Source organism: Triturus cristatus, chromosome 4_1 (assembly GCF_964204655.1).
Source record: "Triturus cristatus chromosome 4_1, aTriCri1.1, whole genome shotgun sequence".
In the NCBI taxonomy this organism is placed as follows: Eukaryota; Metazoa; Chordata; class Amphibia; order Caudata; family Salamandridae; genus Triturus; species Triturus cristatus.
Genome location: NC_140585.1, coordinates 386,843,702 through 386,870,023, shown reverse-complemented (window position 1 = coordinate 386,870,023; position 26,322 = coordinate 386,843,702). Strand labels below are relative to the sequence as shown.

The 26,322-nt window shown below is 43.5% G+C and overlaps 1 protein-coding gene across 2 annotated transcripts in view; it reads left to right on the top strand.

Moving 5' to 3' along the window:
• Window positions 1-26,322, top strand: part of ARHGAP8 (Rho GTPase activating protein 8) — a 968,737-nt gene that overhangs the window by 357,007 nt on the left and 585,408 nt on the right. For both annotated transcript variants that reach the window (XM_085652441.1, XM_085652442.1), the window contains exon 5: window positions 25,000-25,131. In XM_085652441.1, coding sequence (XP_085508567.1) covers window positions 25,000-25,131 — 132 coding nt within the window. The remainder of the gene's footprint in view (window positions 1-24,999; window positions 25,132-26,322) is intronic.

The window sequence follows — 26,322 nt, the reverse complement described above, 5'->3', positions numbered from 1 at the left end:
GAGCGGCCTGACTTGACGTTCACTCAGGCCCAGTGCGCCTGGGGCTTTTCTCCAAACCGGCTGTACAACTCAGCTGGGTTGGAGGAGCACGAGTGCACACACACGTCTGTTTAGCTGGGCTGAGATGACCAGCCAAAAACACATGTGCACTTACAAGTGCCCAAACACTCCTCCCTGACCTTGACTCTCGGCAGGATGGCCCCGCCCCAGCCCCAACCTCAGCCGGGAAGTAATGAAAAATATAATCATAATAAAGTGGTTTTATTATCATTTTATTTTTCTGTGGGGTGACACTTCTCCACCATAAGGGAGGTGCTGAGCTACCCTGTGGCTATGGTCCTCATGTATGATATATAGGACCGTCAAGTAGGCAGCCTGGAGTTTCGGAGACGAGATGAAGAATACTCCCATCGGAGCCAAACATGGAGATTCACGACTCGTGTACTAGATTTCCCAAATGTTGCAAACTAGTGCCTGTGCCTGGTGGGAGTGAATGAGGGGTATTCTTCCAAATGATTCTTAAACCAGTGTTATCTCGTCTGGTGAAACTTGTCCCTGGTACAGTATGTCATTGACATTGTTGTGTTTAGTGGAACAGTTTTATCTGTCCACATGATGAGAGAAAGTGGGTTGTTTGGGATAGGCCAGTCAGGGTTGGAGGCAGTCTGAGTCGGTCCGTGGAGTTGCTGAGGTGCCATTGTGTTGCATTGACGCCTGTCAACCGACGGGCGAGAAGTGCAGAAGAACATCTGATTCCTGTATTAGTTAAAGAAGGGCTTTATAATTTTTCCAAGATCTAGGCAGTATTTAGTTAAACATTATAAAACCCCAAAGTGGAGATAACAACATGCCACTGCATTTATAGGTCTGTTTGGAAAACCTCTCATGCATTGTCTTTAGAAAGTGGTCCCAATTAGAACACAAGAGACTAGAGGTTTAACTGTCACTCACTTCTTTACTTGAAAAACACAAAATTAAATACATACTTATAGAAAGAACTGTAAACGTTTCCCTAGAATTGGTCCTGCGCTGTTCATTTTTATCCCATGAATATTAAGATATAACTCTATTCATTTTATTAAAATAGAAGCATTGATTTCACACATGCTACCAACATACACTTAATAAAGCATACTGCAAAAAGCAAATTTGTTCCTTTGCACATTGCATTCGGTGCTGAACTCAGTGCAACAGTATGGAGCAGGTTACACTGTGAACATGTGTTTAATTAAAAAGATGTCAAGATGTTGAGAAGGGTCTTTGAAGGCTAAGTTATATTTAGATCAGCGAGTTGTTTTTGTGAAAAGGAATACAAGACAAATACTGCATTCATTGTATCTTACACGTTCGAGAGGAGTGTTGCACGAGTGTTGATAACGCATTCTACCGCAGAGCACAGTCGTGTCAAAGTGTTACAAGTGAATACATTATTTGCCGTCATTTTAATTTCTTATCATTTTGGCTGTCTGCAATGTTGAACCACTTTAAAGTGGTTCAACATTGCAAAAGGATTAGAAATGAAATGCGTTAAATTGATAGATATTCCAGATTGCACAGTTTTAATTCAAAAGTATTATTCAAGTTCCCTGCAGGGGATACTGATGAATCTTCTTTCTATGTGGTTTAGGCTTGGAGAGAAACCAAGCATTGCTGTTTGTTCTTCTTTTCTGTGAACTTTATATGGTATGTGATATTGCGCATTTCAGTGTAGCAGTATTACATATTTTCATTTTTGACTTACATTGAGAATAAATCTGTATTTAGGAGAACTGGTTGTTTCATTGAGTTGAGTCTGGTTCTTTATATGTAGCACCAGTTGGACTGCCACAGGCCACGAGGGGTGGAAGGGTTATATATGACGAACGACTCTCACAAATTAATGCATGAATGAATTTGGAAATTACTGCCAGCGGATGATTACTGTACCACTACATTCAACAGACCAGGCGTGCAAATGGTTGTGGCAGCCCGATTTGGATACTACCTAACCAGGCTAACACTAAAAGAGCCAACATATTAATAAATATATCAAACTTCATGTTCCTTTTATTTAAGTACTGGCTTTACAAAATTACCAGCGCATTCATTACTTTTACCTTTCTCGCATCCTTTTGCACAGGCTAGCTGTCATTTATTGCAATAGAAGCATTTCCATTGTACGAAAATAGTCGTAGGTTTAACAAGCTTTGACAAAGCCAATAGATCTCTTCTATATGAGAGCTATTGGTTTTGCCAATGTCTGTAAGCTATATTGTATAGCAGTGTGGCTTTTCAGCATGGCTAAAAGTTTGTGGCATGAAGGAAAGTGGCATAGAGGAGAGTGGAGTGGTGTAGAGTGGAGTGGCATAGAGTGCGGTGGAGTGGTGTAGAGTGAAATGGTGTAGAGTTGAGTGGAGTGGTGAGTGTCGTAGAGTGGCATTGTGTGGTATTGAGTGGCATAGAGTGTCATAGAGTGGAGTAGACTGGAGTAGAATAATGTGGAGTGGCATGGAGTAGCATGGAATGGCGTAGAGTAGATTGTAGTAGTGTATTGTGCCGTATAGTGGCATGGAGTGGAGTCGGTAGAGTGGCGTAGAGGGGAATGGAACTGCATAGAGTAATGTGGAGTGGCGTAGAGTGGGGTGCTTTGAGTGGAGTGCTGTAGAATGGATTTGATTAGAGTGGCATAGGATAGGACATTTGTGGGTGTAATTAACTAAAGCATCAATAGAGACGGCAGATAGGGTGAAAGCAACATAAATAGAAAGCCAAATACCTGTGTTAAAAGTAGAAAAGTACATTGCAAGTCAAAAGATTGCAAATGAGAGTGACAACAAAACCATCTAATGGTATGCTGTGGGTGGATTGTAAGCCCACTGAATTGTAAACAATTTATCTTACACCACAGCACATGTGTTGTGCAAGCGATACCTAAAAATGTGAATTAAACTTAGATTGGTCGGTCGCCTTGGGCAAAGAAGCAGATGTCTGTGTGCCGGTGTCAAGAAGTTGGTATGCTAAATACAATAAGGTAGTTAGTGTTGCAGTTTGCTCTCCTACTTGATAACTCGTCTAAGCACTAATATTAGACTTAGCTTAGGTGTTCACTTTGGATAAGGTAAAACCCATAAAAGAACAGGTTCCTGGGTTGGTACCCCTTGATATTGAGTCTTAGAATATTTTTGTTATCATGTTCTCATTTTCAATTTCAATATTAAACCCATAGTCAGATTTTGATGTTGTACCTTGTAGTATGGACCATTAGCGAGGGTGACTCCATGCTCACATTCTTCCACCTGTCACAGCCTTTGGCTAGAGAGGCCTGAGATAGTAACTGCAATGCAGGCTTCCATTTGGTCCCATACCTACATTGTACCAGGCTTGGCCGCTCCAAGGCTATTTTTGGTTGCAAGCAGTAGAACCAGTTGTGATCCGTGACACCTGTGCAACTCCTCTTCATAGTGTCGTGTGGATTACTCTGCTGAGTCCTAGTGAGAGGACAAGGAAGATGTGCTATATGTGTGTATCGTTTATCTGGAAGACATTTCACTATAATGACACCGCATGGAGCTTAGTTTCTTGACCTCACATCCATGTTATGTTTTCAGATTTGTGTTTGTGGTGAGGTCACCACTTCCCACTATCCTGAGCAAATTAGTGTGCACACAGAAGGGTCAGAGACTCTGCCTGGCTCAGAAACTGGACTTTGGTGCCCTTGGCACACTGAAGAGTTGCAGTTAAGGCCCCCTTCCTGACAGAAAAAAATACAAACTACGTGTTTATTACGGGGAAGAAGAAATGGCAATTTGGTCACACGTGCACAGTTTAACTCTCTGAAATGTGAAAGACGAGACAACCTATACCTAGGCAGCACATCTCTGCCTTCGCTTTCTATCTTGTATTCTGGTGGGGATTCACCCCTCGTGGTTTTATGGTGCAGCCCGCTCGGCATAAAAACCATTTTGTCTTTGTTGAAGAGGTGATCTCATGGTTTAAGCCCACATCATGTCAATCATATGTCCACTTGTCCTATATGTGGAACTGGATACTCCTCTTTTTCCTTTCCATTGATCAAGTTGATCTGAAGAGCTCTATTTGGCATGTGTGTATTTTTCTGCAAATGTGCAAGCATTTGGAACATTTCCCGTGACTGGTGAACAGTAAAAAACATGTTGGCATGCCAGTAACTCGATATATGTCCCTGGCAGGCACAAACAAACATGTTGATCAGATGGATGCATTTTGTGTGGTTGGTATTTACTTGCTGTTCTGAAAGACTACCCACTAATAGATTTGGCATTGGAAAGGTTCTGCTGGAACAAAATGCATTGGCTAGGCTGACGTTTTATTTCTTCTGAATATTAAGCCAATAAAGAACTAAGATAATATGGATTATACTTGTGTTAATCATGTTTGGTTTGAATTTGGATCTTCATCCTAAAAGGGAAGAGTGACCTTGGAATATAAAAGCTAATGAAAATAGTTTAAAAAAAAAAAAAAAAATTCTTTATTAACCTTTTCAATAAAGTAGACTCGCTCAGTACAAGAAACACAATCGGTCACTCCGGGTCCAGGGGGACAATGTGGCGGGCTCAATCGACGTCGGCGCCGATCCATCCTCCTCTGCTGTCTCATCATCCCCTAACTGGTCTACCATCTTGCTCCACATCTCCAATTCCCTTTCCGCATGCCTGTGCAAACCTTCCTAAGCAGACACTGCTCAACTACTGCCCACTCTAGGAAGTCCGTTCTTGATTTGTTTCACGTCGGTGGCGCCCTCGTGCCCAGTGGATAAAAATTCAGCAAGGGGCCAGAACCAGGCCCAACTGGGCAAACTTATATCTCATTTTCCTGCCCTCTGTCGGGAGTGGCAGAAGGCCCAGAAGACCATGTCGGATTGACCGATCCGACCTGGTTCTCGTCATTTGGTTCACCGAGTGCAGTATCCAGGTCCAGCAGGTCCGCAGCTGACGGCACCTGCATGTCGCATGGATAAAATCAGCAGAGATTTCACCGTAGCGAGCACAGCCCACCGGTCGTGTGGTGTAAACCCTACGGAGTATCTGCGGCGTCAGGTAGGCTCAGTGAAGATCATAAAATTGCGTCTGCTTAAATCTAGCATTGCTTGCAGATTCCTGTACTTGTGCTCTGGTGTGGTTCCACTCGCCATCTCTGAATGGGGAGTCAAGGTCATCATTCCATTGAAGACTGGGAGACGTTATGTCCATCTGCCTGTCACCCTTCAGGGCAGCATACAGTCGTGAAATAAGGCCCTTGTGGGGCCCAGATCCAGCAGCCCCTCTAGCACCTTGGACTCACTAGGTTCCGCCGGGAAACCTGTCCGGAAACTAATGAAAATAGTTAACTATACCTGTTATGATTTACATACTGAGTGCTTCCTGTATCCCTTAAATTCACTGATCAGTCATGGCATTTTGCACACCAAGAGAATATAGCTTTACATAAAATGCAATTCATATAATATATAAAAAAGCAGTTTTTTGTCACCGTTATAAGAATGAAAATGTCTTGAATTTGGATTCCCATTACAAAATAATGGGGTAACCCATTAATGGCCACAAGACCTGGGTACAATGCTGTAATGAAAAAAGTGGTCCTCGAATGCTTTAGAGGAAAATAAATTGTAGTTTATCCTGTGTGTGTAGCTCTATAAGTCAAACACTGATAAACAATAGCAAATAGAACGCAACAACATACCCTGCTATTTAGACAATGTATATATTGTAGGCATGCGAGGCTGTGAGTTATTAAGATAGTCGTGTTCATGTTTACTCAGGTACCCTTCTGCAAAACCCACCTCAGTGATGTTTTTAATGAGTGTCGCAATATTAATGTTGGGTCGGAGTTAAGTTTGGTATAGTTATCCCGTATACCTAGTTGATTTAGGATCTCTTGTTTGTAGTCTGAGGTGTTTTGAATGACTATTGCCCCACCTTAGACCGCCGGCTTAATGATAATGTCAGAAGAGTGATTCTAGGGTTAAACGTTCCGGCTTAGAAATTTTATAATTGACATATTCCTTATGATTTAGAGAGTGCATGATGTCCCTCATGACTACCTGCTCAAAGGCCAGGATTTTGTGTGACATCATTTGGGATGGTGGATTAAACGTAGAGGGAGGTTGTAGGCCTGTGTTCGTGAAAGAGGGGTTGAAAGGGATTTTGTTGAAGTAATACTTTAGCCTCACCTTCCTAAAGAATTGGTGTAGTTCCAATTTCAGGTTGAAATTGTCAAGTAGGTTGGTAGGGACAAAAGATAACCCCTTTTAGAGTACTTTTTCTTCCTCAGGACTAAGAGTGTGACCTGATAGATTGACCACCGGGTTTTCCTTTGTCAGTGGAGGGGCTATTCACCAACGGTAATGTTGGCGGCGTGTCTGAATCTCGCTGTGTGTTTTGGAGGGGAAGTGTACCTGCTTCTTCGCCCTGCCCTTGCCTCTGTTCCAGGTTGTTTCTCTCAATCCCCTGGGTCGCCCCCAGGGACGTCCTCTCCCCCTGTGTTCTGACCATTGTTCCTGTGCTAAAAAATTAGGTTGACGGTCGTTGTACGTATATCCTTGTACCTGCACTAGTACCCAGTCTTTCGTTATCACAATCAGAGTCATTACTTATCGAGGAGTACGAGAAGGTGGCGTATCTGCGGTACCCCCCTCGTCCTCTGCTGGAGAATCTGCCTTGTGAGTCCTGTTTGTGGTAACCTTCCTGTAGGTAGGGATACGTTACTTTCTTGTCGTAAAGCTGTATGTCACGAGCTAATTTGTCAAGTTTGGTTGTTTGTGTGAAAGTATCAAAATCCTTAAGGGTTCTTTCAAGTCGTTCTAATGCCTCTTTGGCATTAGTGAGTGCCTTGTCCTCTACAATCTCTTTTTTTAAATCAGCAATCTCTTTCATCAGGCGTTTCACTTCTTCAAGGGCAGTTTCTACGCCGAGCACCATCCAGTGCCTTGAGCAATTGTTAGAGACAAAACTAAAATTCTCCTTCAATTTAGGATTGTCAATAAAAATTGCCGGCTCGTTCCTAACTTTGAGACCAACATGAATGACATTAGCTTGAAGATATTTGGCCAAAACATGCCCGTGTAGGCTGGTGCAGATGAGCATTTTTCTAGTCGTTCAAGTTTTTTTATTTTATCATTTAGTGTGAGATCAATGCCATGGGTTGAAGCATCCAGAAAACTTGAGCCAACTTGGCCCTGTAATAGTTTGTCGATATAGTCCTCGCTGTAGGCTAATGTTTCTCTCTCAGACATATTCTTAAGTGATATAGACGTGAAGTGTTAGGACAACCTAGGCACACCAGTGTAGTCCTATACAATATTTACAGTGCAACCAGAAACACTTTTTAAGAAAAAGAAAAGGAAAATTTTACTATATGTACATTTATACAAAAAACCCTTGCAGGCGTGCCTGCACAAGATAACCATTACAAAATAATGGGGTAACCCAATTATCGCCACAAGACCTGGGTACAATGCGGTAATGAAAAAAGTGGTCTGCTTTAGAGGAAAATAAATTGTAGTTCATCCTTTGTGTGTAGCTCTATAAGTCAAACACTGGTAAACAATACCAAATAGAACGCAACAACATACCCTGCTATAGATGATAGCATTGTTCAAAACATAGTCAATGTAAAACAAGAAAGCGCCAAGAATTGTTTAAGTTCAGTATATTTAATTTCATATTCTTGAATTAGATCAAAATGTATTTGACAATAAGATGATGCAAAAGGTTGCTCAAAGAAGGGGAGAGTAAAAGTGGTGAGGCAAAGTGGTTTGACCTGAATAGAACCCGTTAGCTAATGCAGCAAGCAAGGCTTTTTGGAAAGAGGAGGTGTGAGGGGTGTTCTCTCACCTGGATGCAAATTGTGTATTTTGCTCAATTCATTTGGAATAAACCTACTGCAAATAGTTTTTAAAAAGGTTGCAAAAGGTACCCTTTTGCATGCACCACATTGCACTCACAGACCAAAGTCTCACCCTGCTCTCAGACAGACACACAGCTCTCTCTGCCTTCACTCAGGCGCAAAGCTCACCATGCTCTCACACAGCAACACTGCTCTTCACACACTTACACAGATTACCCTGTACTCACATAGACACACAGTTCGCTCCGCACTCAGAATGGCACACAGTTCACCTTGCATTTACAAAGACACATCATTCACATAGACACCATTCACCCTGCACTCACAAGGGCACACTGCTCACTGTACCCTCTCACAGACACAACACTTACCTTGCACTCACAGGTACACTGCACAACCTGATCTCTTACAGGTACACTGCTCACCTTGCACTCACACATGCTCAGTTCACTCACATTGGCATATTGCTCATCCTGCACTCTTAAAAGGCTCCCATGAAGCATTGGAGTACTTTCACGCTCTGGATTAGGGGAGGGAAAGGTCTGCTTCATGTCAGTAGCTCATGGGATGCTGGATTCTGTCAGTCATTACTGTAGGATAATTTGATGCCTGTAGTAAATGCAGTTCACCGTGGTGCATTCGTTAAAAGGAAGTTACACACAACATTTAACAAATGCAGTTTTAAAAGGCCCATTTACTGAATGCAGCTCTCTGTGGACAATTAATGCTGTTACTGTGCAGCATGCAACAAGTGTATTTGGCTATGATGCAGCCAATAAATAAAAGTGACCTTTGAATCATGCTTAAAGGCTCATTGAGTTGATCCCTCACTGCTTACCAACGCAATAAATCAGGGAACGTGAATTCAAATCAAATCCTGCCAAGGTAGACTTTCATCCTTCAGAAGTCCGTAAATTGAGCATCAAATATTAGTTAAAGTCATATATGTGATTTACACTGCAAGTGGAATCCGGCTAATGGGGCCTAATTACATCATGACAGTCATTCTCAGGGTCGGACTGACATAGGGCAATCAGGCAGTGCCCGACAGGCTGGTCTCACAGGTCATTGTGCAGATCCGTGTTTTGGCAGTTTGTGAGCTTGTTCCATGGTACGCTGGGCCATTTATTTTTACTGTTACTCTCCCTGATATCAAAACAAAGATTCCGTGCATCAGGCTCAAATCTAAGCTGTCTTCCATACTTTGCCAAACACTTTCACAGTATGTGTTTGCAAGTACAAAACGACATCATTTTGCTCTCATAGACCACTTTTATTTTGGTACTCATGCCTGTTTATGCCCCAGCCCAACCATGACACTTCCCGTTGTAAGAGCATGACGCTCTAGAGTTTCAGATTGGCTAGGCTGGACCTGCTTACCTCTCACATCCTGCTGCAGCATTACTGGTAGGCTGAGTGTCTGTGACAATGACTGCTAATCTTTACCCACAGTCCCAACCCAACGTGACTCTTGGCAGGCCACGGTAGTTGGGGAGGGGCGGGGGGGAGGGGTCGTGTCTCTAGATGGGCTGCTTACCCCTTGCAGTCCACAATTAGCTCAGAGCTCTTTCTAGCACTTTTTTCACCTTCGTTGATATCGGTCCTGACCTCTGTGGCATAGCAAGGAGAGGGGTGGGGGGGGGGGGGATGTGTCCGTCCCTGGTGGCACACGTTTTGGGGGCTGAAACCTCCCCCCCCATGCCCCCACCCCCCTTCTCCCGCTCCTACATGCGGGTGGCTAACTCAGGGGCCGGCATGGGCAGCAAAAGGGCTCGCTATGCCACTGCCTGACCTGTGATCATAGCATTGATTATATGATTTTAGACTGCATGGCGATTCCTCTACCTCGGCTGGGCCACCAGAGCCAGTTGCATGGGCTTCTACCCTTCCAGAAGCAATGGATAGAGTTGGAGGTAGACCCATTTGAAGGTTTCACCTATGAAATCTCTTGTATTTAATATATCTTAAAAGGGGGGTCTTATCATTTCCCATGGCCGAATTACTGTGTTTATTCGCTCTTGTGTGAAGCTTTTCTTTTTGTTCCCTTCCCCTGACTGTACAAATTTACGATACTTCTACTAAAGCTGTTCACACTGTTTAAGCTCTATTCACTACCAGGATTAGATCTCTTCCCACAGAAAAGGAAGACCGCTTCTAACAGTATGCTGGAATGCTTGCTTTTTATTAGATGTGTAAAGCAGATACTTTAGCATTAGAACGTTTGTGGCATTTCCTGTTCATGCCTCACAACTTTTCTTTGCACTTTGTAGACATTATCGGATTGATTTTTTTCAACTTAATTTATTTGGTCATTATGATCAAATTCTAAATTTTGTATTAAACATTGCATGTTAAAAATAAAGGTAATATACAATAGCTATGCTATATTTTACTACCAAACAGGCAGCCACAATTGCAGTTACCTTTCTGACAACAGGGTCATGATTTGTATGGTGCAGCAGGAGCAGTAGCACCGGGCCCTAAAGTTGTCCGAACTCCCCTAAACCCAAAATATTGCTGTATTTGACTACTAAACAGGCAATCTTAATTGCAGTTACAAGGGACTTGATTTGAATGGTACAGCAGGTGCAGTATCACTTGGGCCAAAAGCTCTAGGGGCCCCACTAAACACAGATTGTTGCTAAAATTTAAAACCAGACAGACAGTCACAAGTGCAGTTACCTTGCAGACAACAGGGTCATGATTTCAATAGAGCAGCAGGTTTGGTGGCACCGGGCCCAAAAGCTGTCAGAAGTCCTCTAAGCACCTAATATTGTTATGTTATACTACTATACAGGCAATCACAGGTGCAGTTATTTTGCAGGCACTAGGGTCATTATTTCAATTGTGCAGCGAGTGCAGTGGTACTGGGGCCAAAAGCTGTAGGGACCCCACTAAACCCAGATTATTGCAAAATGTTACTACTAAACAAGACAGTTACAAATTCATTTATCTAGCAGGCAATAGGGTCATGATTTGAATGATGCAGCAGGTGCAGTAGAACCAGGACCAAAAGCTCTAGGCATCCCACTAAATACCAATTATTGCTATATTTTGCTACTAAACAAACAGTCACAAGTGCAGTTAACTTGCAGACAACCGGGTCATGATTTGACTGGTATAGCAGGTGCAGTGGCTCCGGGGCCAAAAGTCGTCGGAACTCCTCTAAACACCTAATATTGCTATATTTTACTATTCTACAGGCTGACACAATTGCGGTTATCTTTCAGTTAAAAGGGGCTTGATTTGAATGGTACTCCTTTTTCACTCCTTTTTCACCATATTCGGGTGGGGGAGACATAGGACTATTATACATAGATAGTCATTTTGACATACCTCGTAGACAAATTGCTTTTGTCTTCTGTTAGTGAACTACACCGTAAAATAGCTTAGACGATAGAATCGCAAGCTATAAATGAGGGTCTAATATTCATAGCCATCAATACGGATGTATGAAATATCCGTTCACAGTGTGAGCAGGTCCTTGTTGTTTATAATGTACTGAGTGGGGGATGACCTGCTTTCTGCCCCTTTAGCTCCTTTATATAGATTGGCCGTGGTACCGGGGCCAAAAGCTCTACGGACCCCATTAAATGCTGAATATTGCTACATTTTACTACTAAACAGGCAGTCACAAGTGCGATTATCTAGCAGGCACTATGCCATGATTTCAATGGTGCTGCAGGTGCAGTCGCACCGTGGCCAAAAGTTGTCAGAACTCCTCTAAACACCAAATATTGCTATATTTAACTACTAAATAAGCAGTCGCAAGTGCAGTTACCTTGCTGGACTAGTCATGATTTCACTTGTGCAGCAGGTGCGGTGGCACAGGGACCCAAAGATCTAGGAACCCCTCTAAACACTAAATATTGTAATATTTTACTACTAAACAGGCAGTCACAAGTGCAGTTACCTTACAGGCAATAGGGTCATGATTTGAATGTTGCAGCTGGTGCAGTGGCACTGGAGCCAACAGTTGTCATAACTACTCTCTAAACGCATAATATTGCTATTACATCAATTCATTCTATTATATCCCTCTTTGATTTCATTTTTCAAAATTGTGCTATTACTTTCCCACACTATACCACTTAAAACAGCACAATATATTCGCTGTTTGTACATAAACAAGTCATAACACTTTAACAGACTTTCTATAACTTATATTGTACAACTATTTAGCAAGCTACAACTTACAACAAAAAACAGCTTATTATTAATCACATAGGCAAAACCTAATGCATTTGCCAATGTTTGTTCTCTAGGCAAAACCAAAGGAAATGATGTACGGAGTCTTGAACATTGCAAGCACTCACCCCCAGTCAACTGACCTGGGTTTAATCCATCACCGTTCTTTAGCCCACTCTGCCACCCCAGTTCCGACATGGCCATATGCAAATCAGTCTGACCCTGTGCCTCATGGGAACAGTCCAGCCCGAACTGCCAAGCCATGTCTTCCCTGGACCGGAAACAAGCTTCCTAGGACCGGTTTCTGGCATTTCAGCCGTCTTTAGCCAGGCTTGCTTGAATACAGTGGCAAAGTGAGCAAGGGACTCACGTCTGAGTATACCCTGCCAACTTATGGTGAACAAAGCAAAACCAAAGGAAATGATGGACGGAGTGTTGAACATTGCAAGCACTCACCCCCAGTCAACCGATCTGGGTTTAATCCATCACCGTTCTTTAGCCCACTCTGCCACCCCATTTCCGACATGGCCATATGCAAATCAGTCTGACCCTGTGCCTCATGGGAACAGTCCAGCCCGAACTGCCAAGCCATGTCTTCCCTGGACCGGATACAAGCTTCCTAGGACCGGTTTCTGGCATTTCAGCCGTCTTCAGCCAGGCTTGCTTGAATACAGTGGCAAAGTGAGCAAGGGACTCACGTTTGAGCATACCCTGCCAACTTATGGCGAACAAAGCAAAACCAAAGGAAATGATGGACGGAGTGTTGAACATTGCAAGCACTCACCCCCAGTCAACTGATCTGGGTTTAATCCATCACCGTTCTTTAGCCCACTCTGCCACCCCAGTTCCGACATGGCCATATGCAAATCAGTCTGACCCTGTGCCTCATGGGAACAGTCCAGCCCGAACTGCCAAGCCATGTCTTCCCTGGACCGGAAACAAGCTTCCTAGGACCGGTTTCTGGCATATCAGCCTTCTTCAGCCAGGCTTGCTTGAATACAGTGGCAAAGTGAGCAAGAGACTCACGTCTGAGCATACTCTGCCAACTTATGGCGAACAAAGCAAAACCAAAGGAAATGATGGACGGAGTGTTGAACATTGCAAGCACTCACCCCCAGTCAACTGATCTGGGTTTAATCCATCACCGTTCTTTAGCCCACTCTGCCACCCCAGTTCCGAGATGGCCGTATGCAAATCAGTCGGACCCTGTGCCTCATGGGAACAGTCCAGCCCGAACTACCAAGCCATGTCTTCCCTGGACCGAAAACAAGCTTTTAGGACCGGTTTCTGGCATATCAGCCGTCTTCAGCCAGGCTTGCTTGAATACAGTGGCAAAGTGAGCAAGGGACTCACGTCTGAGCATACCCTGCCAACTTATGGCGAACAAAGCAAAACCAAAGTAAATGATGGACGGAGTGTTGAACATTGCAAGCACTCACCCCCAGTCAACTGATCTCAGTTTAATCCATCACCGTGGGCTAAAGAACGGTGATGGGTTAAACCCAGATCAGTTGACTGGGGGTGAGTGCTTGCAATGTTCAACACTCCGTCCATCATTTCCTTTGGTTTTTGCAATGTTTGTTCTCTATTCCGACTTCTGACCAGGTAAAAGGGTGTATGATTGACAAGCCCTGAAGATTCATTATGCTGCACTTTGTGACACAATGCAGCCAAGTGGAGCCCTCTTCTGCTGCCTAACTGACATTACAGCTTTTACATGCAAACAAATGATCAGTGATGACATATGCTTTCATGTAAAAGTGTAAGAGGTAAAGCAAGATGTTTGTGGCAGAGCAAGGTGGCAGGTCAACGCCCAGGCGCCCCTTATGGAAGAACTGCTCTGACATTCTGGAAAGTTCAAGTCCCGGGTGGAATATTTTCCTCAATTTAATCCTCAACCACAAGAAGGGAACAGTGATAAACCCCTGCGATGTCAAGCTTGGGTGTCTCTGACTTAAATCTCTCAATCCTATAGCATAGTAGTTTGCAAACCTTACAGTTGGAGAAATCATGGGGATGCCAAGTGATAGAGTACATTGCACTGGTCATGATTACTACTAACCACCATCTTCCTCCTGCACGTACCTCAACTGATGATACCTAAAACAGATAATCCATGCAACAGGTGGGGTTTAAACAGCGAATTAATGCTAAGCCTTTACATTAAAGGAATTGTAGTCTGTATTCTGGCAAGCAGCAAATGGCAGAATTGTACTATAATATAATTCTAACAGGTGTGAGAGATAGTATTTGGACAGGATATTGGAACCAAAATATCATGGGACAAAATACTGTGTCAAGAATATGAAGGACAAAAATATTGTGACGGTAAGTTTCTATAGGTAAGCAAAGTTTTGCCACATCTTGCTCCACATGTATGTTCCTTGATGATATATATATATATCTTCAAGGTATGTTGATGTGGAGTTAAGAATAGTAAATCTGTACTTACCTTTATGCACTTACATTCTAGATATTTTGATCCTCGATGTTTTTGGCACAATATTCTGTTAACACAATATTTTTGTTTTTGATATTCTGTAAGTGATCTGTGAGAGGCCCGCACTTGCTACTGACCACTCTAACTTCCCTCAGCTCTGCCATGCCTGAAAACCCATGGCCCTAACTCTTTCTTCATTATCTTCCCCCCCAATTTCTCACTTAAATCGAAAACAAACTTCAAACACAGGCTAATTAGACAACACCCGGAAACCCTCTTCGCCGACACATACCACTGCTCCTCCAACGGCCAGCAAAAAATGGATCTCATTTTCCACACCCAGCAACCTACGAAATAGAACACCACTCTTAGAACCCACCTTCACATATCAAATACAACTAGCACCCCTCTCAGCTGCAAACTCACAATCTCTAACTCAAACCGTCCTATGCGCAGTGGCAACATCTCTGCGACCATCTGCAGCAATGGTACAGACCTGATCCAAGCCAATAAATCCAACCTAGACTCATTTGACTCCCTTTTACCCCCTTTACGCAATGCCCTCACTCATTTACGCTATACCCACTTGCACAACTCCCTACCACCCATTCGAACGACCACCCCTGTGAAAGCACAAAACAATCCCAAGTCTCTTTCAACCAACTCCAATTCTTTCCCCTCTGACGCCACCCTCTTCTCACCTTCCACTACCCACTACCTTCCACTACCCTGGACCTGCACAATAAACACTTCTCTTCCAGAACAACTCCGAGGAATGTCTGCCGACCCCCACCTCTCCCTCTCCTCACCAGGAAACTATTCCTTACAACTAACTAGCGAAACCGACCCTCAATCAATGCCTCATAACTCTCACCTGCTCACACCCTACACCCTCAGACACCAACATTCAGCACTCAAGTCACCCCAAGGCACAGGGGCACAGCTGGAAAACAACCCCATTCTTAAACCAGCCTCAGAGACCCAAAAGAACAAGCGCTGCAATATCCTTGAGAGAGGCAATTGATCTTGCCAACTCCTATGACTCTTCTACAACTGTCAACCCCAGCTCCAAGATCCAGGTTATCACTGGATTTGGGAGAGGCGGCATCACACCTAGAACGTTGAGACCACCAGCCTTCCACATCAATATACCCTCAGCTCCTCCCACAAAGAAATCTAACAACAAGGGGACGTCCAACTGCATGCTTATAAACTGCAGATCTGCAACTAAACACGCAACAGAACTGGCAGAAACCATCCTCACCCATGACATTGACATCACGTTCATCACAGAAACCTGGTTGAATGAGTCCTCCTTCCCAGTCATTGACATGCTTGTGCACCCTGGGTTCTCAATCATCAGTAAAGACAGAAAGAACCATTGAGGCGGGGGGATTGCAATTATCCACAAGAGCAATATTTCCGTAACTGAAACTGATTCCTTCAAATATAACACAATTGAATATCTAACCTCCACCATTAAGACGAATCACAACAAAACACTTTACTGCCATCTCCTCTACCATCCGCCTGTCAACACTCCCACATTCGGAGAACCCCTCTCAGATTTGAAGTCAACTTCTACTCATTAATAATCTTATCCAACACTGCACAGAGCAAACCCATAACAGAGGTTCATTCCTTGACGCCATTATAGCACACGAAGATACGGTTACTATTGACTACATCCTTCCTGTTGACTGGTCAGACCACCACATCATTCTATTTCACATCAACAAAACGACCCATTGCCCACATAGTACACAGGAATCCCTACATTGGGCGAGAAATCTTAGACAGATTCCCCTTGCAGACCTGGAAGAAAGGGTAAGATCACTCCTTCCCCACACCTCAAGCGACCTCTCTACAACTGAACTTACCTCTCACTACAATGCAACAATGACATTCATACTGGACCAAGTAGCTCCCTTGAAACAAAAAAGAGTCTGGAACATTCCATCGAGATCTTGGTTCAACATAGACCCAAACTCTGAAAGAAGACAACTAAGAGCTGCAGAAAGGCTTTGGCGGAACAACCCGTCGACAATCCACCTTAATCAACTCAAAACAGAACGCAGGAAATACAAAAAACACAATTAAGAACTAAAAATCTACCTTCTTCTGTGATGCGTTAGACAATGCCAAAAATCGTCCCAAAGAACTCTTCAATCTCATTAGACAGTAAACATCCAAGCCTCCCAGTACTTCAGCACAGGCCTCCAAAGACCTGTGTGACAACTTTGCCACTTTCTTTAACGAGAAAATCACAAAGATTGAGCTTTTCCTAGATGCCCACCTCCAGGCATCCAAGTAAAGCCCACCCCCTGCAAAGAAGGCAACAACCCACCCATGCACCCCCCAACAACTGGAAGTCTTTAAATCTCATCTCCGAAGCAGAAATTATTGCATTGATCCGCAGGTCCAAACCCTTCTCACACATAGCGGACCCTATTCCTGCCCAACTGGCAAAAAAACGAAACCTCGCCCTAGCCCCTCTCTGGACCAAGATTATAAATAGCTCCCTGAGAGCCGGAGTCATGCCAGATTGCCTTAAAATCGTCCAAGTCACGCCAGTGCTAAAAAAAAAACGGGCTCTTACCCAAACATTTCCTCTAACTTCAGGCTCGTCTCCAATCTCCCATTCTTAGCCAAAATCCTGGAAAAAATGTGTTCTTCTCTAACTTAACCAACACATTGACAACAAAAACCTTCTAGACTCTCACCAATCGGGTTTCAGAAAAGAATGCAGCACAGGGACAGCAATCCTGAATGTCATAGATGATGTCCAGAAATCACTTGATGCAGATCGATGCTGTCTACTTATACTCCTTGACCTTTCTGCAGCGTTCGACACAGTCAACCACAAATTGGTCATTAACGTGCTCCGTGAAAGGATTGGATCAGATGAAGTGGTCCTACAATGGTTTACCTCCTTTCTTCTGAACCGCTCCCAACGAATAAAAATTAATAACTTCACGTCTGACCTACTCCCCATAACCAGGGGTGTCCCTCAAGGATCAGTTCTCTCCCCATCACTATTCAACATATACATGGAGCCTCTCACCAACATACTCAAAAAAGGCAACATCCCCTTTCACCTCTATGCGGCCGACACCCAGATCTACCTAGAAACGTCCTCTATTGGAGACATACAAAGACTAAACGTCACTCTAAGAGAAGTCCAGCACTGGCTATACCTCAACCACCTGAAACTCAACCAGGATAAGACAGAAATCCTTATCATATCCAACAAAGAGTATTCCCCCCAAGTCACCTAATGGCTAAAAACCATTCTCTTAACTGCAATCTCACCCTGACCGACTCCATAAAATCTCTGGGAATCACTCTGGATCCAAATTTAAACATGGACAAGCATATGAAGAACACCGCAAAGAGTTCATTCTTCAACCTAAAATTACTCAACAAAATAAAACCCTTCATCCCTCCCAATGACCTTAAACAGGTTACACAATCCCTGATTCTATCCAGATTGGACTATGGGAATGCAAACCTCACAGGCACGGCAACATCTCACTTAGCTCCCCTCAGATCAACTCTAAATGCAGCTGCCAGGATGGTCACTGGAGTAAAGAAATACTACCACATCTCTCCCTCTCTGAGGGAGCTAAAATTGCTCCCAATCCAAATGCATTCCAACTTCAGAACTGCTCGTCTCACACACAAAGCTCTGCACACTGGCAAACCTGCCTACCTGGCTTCTAAACTCATCAAGTCCGGCCAGACAAGGAATCTCCGGAGCACTAACACTCTACTTCTCATTCCCTCGAAAACTCTCAAATAAAAAACCCCATCACGCTCCTTCTCCTGGAAATGCGCCTAAAATCTAGAACGCCATCCCAGTTCAAAGACCTCTTCCTCAACCGAACTCATCCGAATGGATAGCTGCTGCCTAACGAGGAACCTTGCCCAGCGCAGTATATATTAACTTCGATAAGAAGACTTTTACATCGCCTGCCATTTGACTCGCTCCATTGTCCCCCCCCCCAACCCCAAACAAGATTTGTCATGACTAAATGTTTTTTATTGAAATACTTTGTGTTCGACTGCATCACGATAAATGTTGTCAAGCGCTCTGATACCTTCGGGTCTGGCCAGCGCTATATAAAACTCTTAAATAAATAAATACTTGCAGGTTTTCAATGAGTTTTCAGGCAGTAATGTCCTTGAATAACTGCTCTAGTTAAACAGACCTTTGAGGTGTGGATGTTGAATAGGTTCCCTGTCTGAAATAGTCTGGATACATCATTCTTCAAGTACAGGCTGATTCTGCTTCTGTGTCTTGTTTATCTTAACTAAGGTAGGTAAAAGTGCCAACAAGGGATTCACTTGGAAGCAATATTAATAAGGCAATTATCATCACTCCGCGGTGCCTGTGAGTGACATCTCAAATAAATGGATTATTACTTGATAAACAGAACATGGTTTGAAAAGAAAAATAAGCCAATCATATAGGCAGGTATATACGTTTTCAAATTTGTATTAGCGTAAAGCAAATATTGAAGAAAATACAGGGGTTTTAAACAGATAATAGTTCATGGTACAATGTAATCCAAGTTTCAAATGTGTTTGACATATGACAATCACTCTGTACCCACTTTAATACATACAACTAGAGAATGTTTGTTTTTTGACAAAAACAAGACTCCTATGGGTATTATGGATTGTCCAGAAAAAAGATTGGTTGTGCATCGAAGTTTTGGTCTCATTTGGTAAACAGGACAGTTTTTGTCAAAGGACAAAAATTCTCTAGTTATATGTATGAAAGTGGGTACAGAGTACGTTGTCATATGTCAAAAAACTTTGCAACTTGGATTACATTGTAATAGACACTGTCAATGTATTATGAGATTATTTGTTTAGAACCCTTGTAATTTCTTCAATATTTGCTTTACTGTAATAAAAAGTTGAAAACGTATACACCTTCCTGTATGATTGGTTTCCTTTTCTTCAAACCATGTTCTGTGTATCTAGTAATAATCAATGTATTTGAGATATCACTCACGTGCATCATTGAGTAATGATAATTGCCTTAGTAACATTGCTTCCAATTGAATTCCTTTTCCTTTTTTGCACTTTTACTTTTCAATGCAGTTACCCAAGCCCCCTAGGGAATACTGGGTCGCTCTTTTGTGTTTTATATGTTTATCTTAACCAACACTACACTAGGGTTCTCCCTGTAAGATCCACATTCTTCTGATACAGTTATATATGAACTAGGAGCCATAGCCAGTTATGCTTTGAGGCAACAGATATGTATATTACTGCTTTTGGGTTTTCACAGAGGCTATTAAGATATTGACATTGGATGGCTGTATATTGAGGAATGTGTATTATCATGCCTAGTTCTATAACCAGTAAATACCATAACCTGTTCTTACATCCAAAAGTTGCACTAGTAAATTCCCATTATCTAGTCTGCATACAGTAATACTCTAAATTTGAGTTGAGTGTCTTACTGAAGCACATTAGGGCTCCAAGAGACCAACCTAGGTGAAGGCCTAATGAGTAGTAGTGCAGCCTTCGTAAGTTAGGTTCTGTGAGGTTGCTTAGAAATCTAATAAAGAGTTTAGTAAAAGGTTTATTTTTCGGTAAAATGTATGTGTCACAGGTATTGTCAAAGGCAATAATGCTCCATTATGCATAGTGTTCAAATCTGTATTCCTAACATTTCATTGATTATTTGCAACAGCCTCATTTGGAGGTGTTGGACTGGACATCTTTGCCGTAGTTTTCCCCCAACCTTTTGCCCTCCATCCACCCGGTTTTGTTGACTTCGTAGGTGCTGGCTATAATACCCTGCACACCTTACCACTGCTATCCCGTGTTAAAAAGCTTCTGCTCTCTCCTTTAAAAATGGTAATATTGGCTTACACACAATAGGCACATTTTATTTACTTCTAAACCCCTAGTAAAGTGGTACGACCTGTACCCATGGCCTGTAGATTAAATGCTACTAGTGGGCCTGCAGCATAGATTGCACCACCCACTTAGGTAGCCTTTAAAACATGTCTCAGGCCTGTGTGTGCAGTTTTAAACTGCCATTTTGACCTGGCAAGATAAACCTCTTGCCAGGCCTAACATTTCCTCTTAATACGTTTAAGTCACTCACAGGGTTGGTCCTAAATAGCCCAGAGGGCAGGGTGCAGTATATTTAAAATGTTGAACACAAAATTTTAGGTTTTACATGTCCTGGTAGTGAGAAACTTACATGTGTTTTTTATTACTGAAAGGCCTGGGGTTACCTTATCATATGTAAAAGTGCTAACTTTCCATCAGGAGCAAGTAGGAATGTCGACTTTGGCATCTAAAGAATTGTAATAAAAAACCTTCTTTAATCGTAAAGTCGGATTTGAAGTCATAATTCTGAAAATTTTACTCTTAGAAAGTTGTAATTTCTTGTCCTAACCATTTGGTGCCTGCAGCCTGCATCACATGACTGGGTGTAGCTCGCAGTTGTGTATTGGTCCCAATAGGGAGACAAAGGAAAAAAGATGTTGGCAGAATGGGTCATTTCGGACTTGATGAAGCGGAGGAGCTATCACCTACCACACTTGCACATCACAAAAGCTCTGTCGGAGCACCCCCCACTAAGAGTTTGACACAAATCTTTTGTGACCCCAGAGCAGCTGGGACCAGGGCAGGGTGGCAGGAAGTTCCAAGCACCTCTAGGGGTGGAAACAACCAGAAACTTGTCTGACTTCAAACAGAGCACCAGTTATAAAACCCTCAGACTCAATTCTTCAGTGCACCTCTGGTCCTGTGGAAGACTCAGAAGGGCTGCTACTCTGTTGCCCTCCTGTCTGAGTGAAATGGACTGGACCTGCATGTTGACCCCAGGACTACCGGATTCACTCCAAAGGCTAGTTGGCTGAACTTCTGATTAGAGCCTCAGACTGAAAAAGCTCCAGCCACCTTGACTCCAGCACCTGAACTCTGTCTGCTGTGAGTCCTACCCTCCACCCCCCTACATAGTGCCTACCAGTCCTGGACCCTTGGAAGTGGTCCTGAAAGTGCTTTGCAAGTCCAGCTGTGGTCCTGTTAGCATAACAGATGCGCAGCGACGCATATTCTTGCTGAGGCTTTGGAACTGTCACTGCGTGACCCATCCCTGACACATCCACGAAACAGCGTTGTAGCCCGCAGCTTCCTCTGAATCACTGCTGCGTGGTGAATCCTTGACGCAGGCCTCCACAGCGCAGGCTGCCGCAGCGCAAGCCTCTTTTCGGCGGCATACTCTACAGCAGTGCAGGACTCCACATTGCAGCCCTGCAGCTTCTTTGGAACCACGATGCATGACACATCTTAGACACAGGATCTCCCAATGCTCCTCAAACCAGGATTTAAGGTACTTTGTTCCGCTTACCTAACTTGGTCCCTATACTCGTCCTACGCTCCATCACGGCCGGCCTGAACTTGCAACTTTGTACTGTCCGGCATTACCAGAGAACCACAGTTGGCGCTTTGTGCTTCTAGCCACTATTTTCACTTAAACATTTAAGATTGCATATCTCCGTTTCTATTAATTGTTTTTCTGTTGTTTGGGTCCCAAATAATTTTTTGCATTTTACTATTATGAATTTGTACTTGTGTTGTATTTTTACTTTATTGCTGTTTGAAGTGTTGCATGCAAACTTTACACATTGCCTCTAAGTTCGGTAATTTGTGGTTTGCTTATGACTTCATCCTGATAGGAATTGTGGTTGCTACTTGATTAGAGTTTCACTCTCCTTAACCAGTAACCCAATTTTCTATAGAGGGATTTTAAAATACTGGTTGATATATTGCCATTATGATCACTGCTTGCACACTGTTTGCCAACTGTATTTTATGTGTTTGTGATTCTTTGCACCGTCTTTAACTTGTGAGCACTGATATATTTTTATTTTTAAAACATGTTTAAAAGTCCTGAATGGACAGTGATATATTGACTCATATTATGTGTGTTACTGAGTTCTGAGTTTTCAACCCACATCACCTCCATGAGGGAGCCATGGACTGCTCTTCCATCGCTAGCTACCTTGATGGAAAAGGAATTATGCTTGGTTTTCAATTCGGGGTGACAATAATACAAACTGCGGGGGCCCCCAGACCCAGTGATGAACAACATCAGTTGGCACAGTTGCAGCCCCATAACCCTCCGATGCCCAGGGACCCCTGGAACAAGACCTCATCATGCAGGCCATATGTCAAAACAAGCATTTACAATGCACTGGTCTCGGCATTGGTAAAGTTAGAGCTATTGGCATTGCTCATGACATTATTTTTGTTTATGTTTTTGTTTTTAAAACATTTAAAGAAACGGCATTGTCATGAGCAATGCCAATAGCTCTAACTTTAACAATGCCGAGACCGTTGCATTGTAAATGCTTGTTAACTCAAGAAGCCTGACACTAGGCACCCGTAGCTTTTCTACCCAATCGTTGTGGCCTACTGCGAGGGATTAAGTCCACGTCCCACATCCAAAACTTGCTAATTGTACTGCTAAAAAAAAAAAGCAGCTCCCCCTGGGGAGTGGGATGGGAGGAGGTGCATCGCATGCTGTGACTACTTGCTGGACCATTGATATTCTGCACATAAAAAATGATCCGGGTTGACTATGGCTTTCTCCATTACAATCGCCTAAACTGCAGCAGCCTTTCCTGTTGAGCGCCAGCAATAGAGTCAGACTAGGGATGTGGTGGACTTGCTTTTCCCGTTGGAATGGCCGTGGGTGGCCAGAATATTCCTTGGGTGGGCTTGGCCCACCTCGCCCACCCTCTAGAACCGGGCTCGCTTGCAGCCTCGAACCTTCCAACAGGCACTGGAAGCAGTGAGGCCTGGCCAAGCAAAGACCCACTCTAACTGCCGGGTTGACAACACACACAGCTAAAATCATCCGCAACCGATGCACACTCCGCTATGATGTTTAACGTCTACCATCCTGTGAAAGACGGCTCGCTCAGTACTCAGTCTGTTGATATACCTAAGACGCACGTGCAGACTCCACAGCCAATGAACGCTTCAGAATTTTGTGCAGCACTTCAGGATTGGCAGGGGTGTCGCATTACGGGCTTCCCCTCCCCTCACAGATGATTTACTGAATATGTTTAGCTATGGGATTGGCTGTCATGCAACCCGGAAGTACTGTCATTCCTGACGAATATCTTCCGTTCAAAGAAGGAGCAGTGTAGCAGGGAACGGACTTTAAACTGCATTTACGGGTGGTCCGTGTAATTAACGGGCGATTGGTCACCTTTATGGCGAACCCGCGCGAATTCCCCACGCAGGTAATTGCACAAATCGATGCTTAAAACAATGTTATTCTCCTTAGGGGTAATAGTAGTAGGGTTCATCCTCTTAATGTGTAACTAATCCGGTCTGCAGACACATGGGGTTTCCAAATCTGTCTTGTTTATGCACCACGGGAGAGAGCTTCACCTTACCGCAGGAAGCTGGAAAAGATGCGCTTCCTTTTCGTTTCACATTCCCCAGAATGTCCAAAGATTGACGGCCCATCCGGGACACTTTCATCGCACCAGAAGCAGACCGGGGCCTCCGCGTGGGTCACCCGGGAGGCACCGAGATAAACCCCCCTCCTGCTCTTTTCAGAAACCTAAGTCCATGAAATACCTCGGAATGAGAGATGCGCCGGAGGTATGTCGGAATGCTTTTCTGCGAATGTCTTTGTGCTGCGGGTATATCGGGAACGGAGCGCGCCTGCTTTAATTCCCTGTTAACGCCCTGCTGTTTTAGAGCGGAGCGGAGACTCCGGGTTACGGAATGAGCACGGACGCTGCCCATGACGCGGGTCCGTCACCTCAGCGGCCAAGCACAGAGCTCCTGCCGTACAGTAGGAGATCAGGTGAGGGAGCAACGCCGGGACACCACCGCCTTTCTCCGAGGCACAGCGAAAATGCCTCGGAGAAAGGGAGCCTCATTTTCGGATTTGGGGGCGTGTTTTGCTGTTGTCTCCTCCCTGAGACTTCTCGCAAAAAACACGCCCCCTGATCCGAAAAAGACGGGGCTTCAACGGAGTGACTGGACCTCTTCTCCAGTGGCTGGCCAGCATTTAAGAGGCCAGCCAATGGAGAACAGGAGCGAAGAGGGGCGGGTGCAAGCCCCTCTTCTCAATGACATTAAATCTCCGGACTTCCGGTCTGCCGACCGGATGGTCCCGAGACCTAAAAAGGTGTAGGTTCCGTCCATACTATTGTGAGTGTATGAATGGCTCAACACTCTAAATAGAGCAGGCAGGGCATCTGCCAAACTCTGAATAACCCTCTCTGATCTACATAGTACTACACTGCGCTCATGAGTAAGTCTCTTGAATATAAATGCACAGGTATGGCTTGATCCACCATAATGTTGTAGATTTAAAAATAGTTTTCTGAGTTTTGCTTGTGGACAGGAAAAGAAAATTCAGATACCGAATACATCCTTAGTTTCATGGCAAAATATGTGTATATCCAGTGAAGAACCTAATGCTATATGACTGTCTCCTTCTCTAGGTACTTGAAGTATACACTGGATCGTTATGTGGAGAACGATTACACCATTGTTTATTTTCACTATGGGCTGAATAGTCGCAACAAACCGTCACTGAGCTGGTTACAGAGTGCGTACAAAGAATTTGACAGAAAGTAAGTTCTCTAAATATTTTCAGGCCTTTTTTCTCTGTGCTTTTGGCAAAGCACATTTTATAAAGTTTTGACTTTGTTACAGCAAATGCACTCCATTATTTCCATGTTAGAGGTGTATGTTTATCATATTGCTAAATATGGACTAATATTAAAGCTATCAAATTTGATCACATATTTTAATCTGATTTCATTAAAATTGGGATATTAGCAGAAACATCATCTACTGTATAGAGCTCATTTTACATAGCACTGTACTACCGATATTGCAAAAACTATGGGGCAATATGGCAGTGTCAAAATGGCCTAGATACCCGTAAAACAGAGTTATAAATTATGAGCATTTCAAACTAAAGTAAGCGAGCAAAGTGTAAGCGAACTTAAAATTCTGAAACTCCCATCAATGAACTTCTAACTATTCATTTTAAATGATAACCCTGAATTTTATTATTTTATTTCCTTCAATTATTTGTGTGTGATGGACCTACTTTTCTAGGGCATATTATGTTGTCTTTCATGCCTGACTAGTTGAATAAATTATAGTACAGCCGACAGTATTTGTGGAAATGAATCTAAAGTGAGCTCAAGAAAAACGGGACAATCAGAAGAATTCTAATTTTTGTGGGTAGGATATTCCCTTTGTGTTATGCTAAAGAAGGGGAGTCTTTGGTTTTGGGTCTTTAGAAGCTTCCAGTCTGAAGCTGGATGTGTTGCTTTAGTCTCTGCTTCATTCTGCACGTTTGACCTTGTCCGTCGGTGTGGGAGAGGTAAACTGCCATATATATTATCTAGCAGATATTGAAAGAACTATGTGCACCCAGTGGTAGTTAGTGGGAGAAACTGAGTAGAGGGATGATGTGCTGAGGCTTTTTTGACCCGAAGATGTGCTGTGCTTCAGTATGATTTGGTAGATCTGTGAGAATAGCATTGTAGTCTTTCATAATGGGAGAACAGTGGAATAGAATGAAGTTTGAAGGCATTCAGAGGGAGGAAACACTTGTGCAACAGCTAATGTTTGTAAGAGGTAGATCTTTTCACTTTGGTCTTGTATTGCTGAAGTGTGGATTTGATAGACATGGAGCTTGTTAATACTTTGGGTCTGATTACGATGCGGTTTGGACCGCAACCCACGGCATGTGGGTTGCGGTCCACACTACATCTACTGATGCGGTCCGACCGACGCATTACGATGCG